The 5585-nt window shown below is 45.1% G+C and overlaps 1 protein-coding gene across 1 annotated transcript; it reads left to right on the top strand.

The window, feature by feature from the left end:
- The first annotated feature begins 532 nt into the window (after positions 1 to 532).
- On the top strand, positions 533 to 4376 carry LOC117650721. Its single transcript, XM_034394306.1, has 7 exons — positions 533 to 825; positions 1793 to 1899; positions 1986 to 2033; positions 2113 to 2235; positions 2315 to 2383; positions 2473 to 2630; positions 4244 to 4376. The coding sequence occupies exons 1-7, from the start codon at positions 753 to 755 to the stop codon at positions 4374 to 4376; spliced, it is 711 nt and encodes a 236-aa protein (XP_034250197.1). The 5' UTR covers positions 533 to 752.
- The last annotated feature ends 1209 nt before the right edge of the window (positions 4377 to 5585 follow it).

Raw genomic sequence — 5585 nt, 5'->3', positions numbered from 1 at the left:
TAAAGAAAACTAAAGTAGTATTTGATTAAAAATACCCTTTTCCTGACTGCTGACAGACATTTTCTCCTTTACCGCTGTTATTTACATCCCTTCCTGAAAAATAACAGGAAAAGTAGCGATATACACTTTGGCCCGTCCCGTACATTTAGAAATGTGTGAATTTCGATTAACACTAATGAGATTTGTACCTGCTTCTGGGGTCAAAATAGATGTTATTTTCGTCATCAGCACCCTCAAAAACATCAGAAACAATGCAATAACTCGAATGAACAGAATGTTCAAAATGTACCCCACCGGGATTTGAACCCAGGTCCAAACTTCTCTGATTCGCTTAAAACTGGCACCCTGATTCCAAAAATACCCCTACATGCCCTGCTAGCTGTATCCGTTGCCGAAATCCTCCTCGACCCCATGTAGACTATGATGCACCTGCAGCAGCGCCCCCGGGGCTCGGATCGGATTTGCTGCCACCGGGCGGTTCTTAGGATCACCCAAGGAGGCTGCATACCACACTGTCCCAAAAAGTAAACTCGAATCGACGAAGATTTCTTAGTAGATGATACGAATACTAATTTTTAGTCGGTTTGACGATTATTTGGTCGGTAGAGTCGAATTTCTCATACTATGACGTCACTCCGGAGGCCCTCTAGTGCCCTCTAGCGACCGATTCCGACTCCTCCACCCAAACACAGCCAGCCCAGCCAGCTGGGTGCTGACATTTGACATTCGGGCCGAACCTTTAACCTCTTACGATGGACAGCGCCGAGTCAGTGGAGGCTATTCTATCGGCGTGGGAGCTGGACCAGCTCACTCCTGCATTTCTTGGTAAGCGAAGCCCTAGCTTTCGTTTTTCTTGAAAGTCTATCACCTAACAGAGAAAGCATGCTATCTCAATGGTCACAGAACTGAGCACTTCCGTGCGATGCAGTGAACGTGGCTTTTCTTTGCGAGCTATAGCTGGCTCATTTGTCATTGCCGTCAAGTTAAACCATTATTTTCCTTCTTTGTGGATGGCCTGAATTTAAATTTCGTGCTATAACCATAGTCAGCATTCTCAACCGTCTGTGCGTGATTTCCCTAGATCACGATGAATATTTTCACTGTTCGTGGGCATTAGACCATATATTAGTACACCTTTACGGGTGAAAGGAAGTTTTGACGATGTTCATTCGTTGTGGGGGCTCTCACGAAACGTTATTGTGTCCGTGTCGGATCAGAGACTTTTTGTGCCGTGTTGTTGGCCAAACGGTTGTTTTGGTCTGAAGTTCGCAGAGGAGGTTAGGTTCTCTGGAACACGTTAAATTGGTTTACGGGTAGAATTGTTTCAGCAGAGAGCGAACTTCTGCCCTTCGATATTTTAAGATGTTTACTCCGTGCCAGGGTCGAACGCAGTTAAGAATGATGCCATGTCACTGGGCGAAGTAAGCATCGTGATGAAAAATGAACAGATGTAAAAGTTCCATCGCACGACGCGCAAGTTTCACAGCCTAACACCCAGATATCAAAAGAATGTTCTAACCGATGTCTTTGTGACGTTGATATGTTGTCTAACTTGTGAACTTGTGAACTTATTATGTAGCTCGCATTCTATTGTGTTTTACATTGAAGTTTTAAAAGTGTTCTTTCTGAATTCTTACTTGACTGCTTGGGAATGCAGGTTATATGCAACCCAACTGAGTTTGGCTTCAAGTTTTCTCTCAAAAGACTGTCAGGAATGATAGGTTCTTATTTAGAGTTCAGTGGTGGCCTTTGCTTGTGTTCATGAGAACTATTAATTTTGTTATTATTACAGAGCAAGAAATATCGTTGCATATGTTGGAAACCATAGATGGAGAACTTCTCAAAGAATTAATACCGAAGATTGGACAGCGAATGAAATTCTTGGAAAAAAGAAAAGAGGTTAGTTTTTCTCTCCTACAAACATTTTATCTATCACAGTTAAATAACATTGGTTAAATGTGGTTTGTTATTTTGTCATATTTCAGTTCTTTCTAAATAAGAGTCAAAATGTTGGCGAGCACTCTATGTCCTTGGTGAGTTCAATTTTTTTTTATGTGCCATCTCAAACTGAAGTTGTGTCACTAACATCCTCTTATTTTTTATTTGACATAGGAACCGCAGTCTCTGTCTGGCTGCTCAATTCAGGCCCAGCGTCCTGTGTCAACAGCAACAACAGCAACCACCACTTCTAGTTCTGTTTCTGCAATGAAGTCTGTTGCGTCATCTTCTCAATCAGTAAGTTTCTACCGCATTACATTCATGGTATTATTGTGGCCATACTGCATTGAATTCCAACGTCATTTTCTCCTTTTAGGCTTCAACTTCCTCATTTGTGAAACAAGTTGCTGCTCGATTTTGCTTAAACAAATTTATCGCAGATATTGTAAGTTCCATTAATTATCGTATCTTTATGCATTATGTAATATTTGTGTTTATTCTAATATCTCATTGTTGTTTTTGTTATTGTTGCAGGATATTAATGCAGTTTGTGGAAAACACATAACAGCTGATGCAGCCATTCAGTTTTATGCTAAAAATTCTATTTTAACTGGCACAAATCAGACAGCAATAGTAGATGCCCTCATGACTCATCTATACACTCATGCAAGAGACTTTGGCTGTACAGATAGGTAAGCAATCTCAGCAACTGTCTGGCTTGGGGAATAGAGGACTTCTATCTCAATTCCTGAATGTTTAAAGAGAGGCACTGGCATAAAAAAAAATTTTCTTTTGAAATGGGTTTTATATGTTACTGTTTGTAAAAGTAAAAAGTTTTTCAGTAAAGGTGCTCGCATGTTTTATCACTCTGCTGGCGAGTGGTCCCTTTGCAGTTAACCGCGCGTACCAACACACGCCGCCGCCCGGCCGTCTGCAACACCTTGGTGGCGGCCTTCTTTTCCACAGGCTTTTCCGCGCGATGCTGTAGACGGAGACTGCAGCGTGACCCAAGACACGGACCCGTCAATACCAACGCCGTGTTCAAGAGCAGGACCACCGGCACGACCTCCCAGCCCGACCCCTTACGACCGAAGATCGACGCCTGCGATTGGGGTTCGTTTTCACAGACGCGGTGATGAGGCGACGGGGCCGCGCACAGGAGGCCCTCTCTACAGGTGGGATGCAGTGGGATGTCTCTTTTACCGCCAGATCGCAGATCCTAGACCAACATGCACAGCACGGCGATTTGGTGTAGTCGGTCGGGTGTCTGGCTTCCTATTCTGTCGGCAAGGTCGCAGGATGCTCTCGTCAGGACACAGGTCGCATGAAGAGAGGGGCAGGGCGAAGCACACCTTTCTCAATACATCAAGATTTGGACCAAGAGGACGCCGTTGTTCCCCGAGATAAGGGGACGAAGCAGGGGGGCACCGGAACCGGTTGTGCTCGTAGGCGCTGTTCCGGGGTGGAGGCCTGCATACCCCCCTCGGGGGGGATGTACTCCTTCACCCTGACTGGCCATACTGCGAGTGGGAGTCGTAGCCGCTTGAGGTTCTTCTCCGCCGGGAAAAAGTGTCACCTTAGTAAGGACGGCCATGTCTCGTTTTGCAGTGCAGGCGGGCATGTGTCGGGCCCGAAATGGCATACGATCATGTGTGGTCTAGCCCTTAATGGTAATGGTAATGCAGGGTAGGCAACCCACCTCGCGCAGCTGCGTAGCGGCACGCGCGGGTGGTCTGCTTCCCAGGCGCGCACTGCGAACCAGATCCAGGACTGACGGCTGACCTGGCTGGGACTGACACCGGCTGCGCCACACCAGCCAGGTGCGCAGAGAACCAGATCCAGGACTGACGGCCGACCTGGACCGCAGAGCGACTGTCAGCCGTGACCTGCCAGGGGCGCAGCAAACCAGAACCAGGTCTGAGCCCGACCTGGGCGAGGCGCGCAAGCGTTCTGGTCCGATCTGGTCTCTTCGCGACGTCTAGGAGCCGCAAAGACTCGTTTCCAGGACCGAGAGCGCCAAACATTCCGAACCGTCCTGGATCTTGGTGACAGAAGGCGCCAATGCCACCCGTTTCCAGGACCAAACGGCAAACTGGTCGAATTGCGCCACCCCCGTCCTGGAAACAGGTGTCCTGGTTACTCGAGGACCCGTTCCGGTCCTGAATCTTTCAGGACCGAGACTAACCGTGAACGTGTTTACCTACCTCCTGGTTATGCTGATTGCTATAGGAGCAATAATGGGAAACTTAAGAGGGGTCGCTGGAGAAGTGAAGATAAGGGTGAAAGAGAATACCATTTTCCGCAGATTACCGTTTCAGGAGTCACCTGAGTTTTCCTTGGAAAGTGCTTATGAAGTAAGGGAGAAGTTTATGGAGTTGTTCGTCGCTCGTCCTTTACAATGGCAGTTCAATATGCTGCCTGATGTGAGCAATGTGTAAATACATTGCAATGTTTCCACTTGCAATTTAATGTCTGTTGTATTTTCTGAACTAAATAAAGAACCATCCTCTTTTTGGAAATAAGTGTTTTGATTATGTCATAACATCAGAACATTAAACTAGCTCTGAAATAATGAAACACAAAGTAACATTGTTTTATGTGGTATATGAATGTAATATGATGATACATATTTTTAAAGCAAGCCACAACCACTTACACAAGGTTTGATAAAAGAATAGGAACAAGATCAATCACAATATTTGAACTCGAAGTCAAATAAAAACAAGATCAGTCACAATATTAGAACATAGACGTCAAATAAATATTAACAGGGTTCATAGAATTAAAGATTAAAAGTAAGAATAAAACATAACACGTACCATCAGATCAGTCATATTCAAATAAAAATTTCACACAACGCAATTACCAAAGTTCCACTGTCGAATTCAAGAACCCTTGTCTCTCTTCATCACAGCAATTTTGAAGTTTGTTCGCAAAGTCCAGCATCACCACCATTGCCTTGCCAGCTACAGCCACCGGCATTTGGCGCATCATACCATGGTTACATTAGCTGCATAGCTGCTAACATTAGCTGCAGCTAATGTTTGACCTAATGTACCAAAGTAATCAAGCTCCTTCTCTGAGAGGAATTGCCTCATCAGGGCGACCTCGGCCCTACCTTCCACAGCATCTACATAGACTGGACGAGTCGTATCCCTCCGCAGATAGTCCCAGGACAAGGCTCCCATATGATAGCATGGAGAAGCACGCTGACAGCATAAAATACAGAATTCTTAGCAATTAAATGTTTTGAAATGGAAAGAACAGCTGTTTTAAATACGATTCAGCTCGATAAAACAAAAATTGTATTGCCTACTTCTATAATAATGTGATATAAAGACGGCCGACGAGCTATCCTCACGGTGAATTTCTCATACCCCGTAGCCGGGCCGCGCGCCAAAGCAGGCCATTCTGCTAGCATTCTGTTTTCTTTGTACACTTGAAAGTAAACTGTGCTTTGCATTTGGATGAAATCACAGATATAACCAATCTAATTTTAGGTTGAAAATGTTTTCTGGCGATTCAAGACTGTTTGTGGGAAGAAAAAGACTACCACAGAACACAGCAGACAGGGCCATCATATCAACAACAAACCGAGGGTATGAGGAATTCACCGTAAGCTTTTAGCTCCGTCTGCAGGTTTTACG

This window comes from Thrips palmi, unplaced genomic scaffold (genome assembly GCF_012932325.1).
Source record: "Thrips palmi isolate BJ-2018 unplaced genomic scaffold, TpBJ-2018v1 HiC_scaffold_5, whole genome shotgun sequence".
Classification (NCBI taxonomy): Eukaryota; Metazoa; Arthropoda; class Insecta; order Thysanoptera; family Thripidae; genus Thrips; species Thrips palmi.
Note: the sequence above shows the minus strand (reverse complement) of the source record. Positions and strands in the feature narration are given on the sequence as shown.

Coding starts and splice junctions, on each gene's coding strand:
- LOC117650721 (XM_034394306.1), top strand. CDS start 753: ATGGACAGCGCCGAGTCAGTGGAGGCTATTCTATCGGCGTGGGAGCTG. Junction 2,384..2,472: donor ACAAATTTATCGCAGATATT/GTAAGTTCCATT, acceptor TTATTGTTGCAG/GATATTAATGCAGTTTGTGG. Junction 2,631..4,243: donor GACTTTGGCTGTACAGATAG/GTAAGCAATCTC, acceptor CATTTTCCGCAG/ATTACCGTTTCAGGAGTCAC.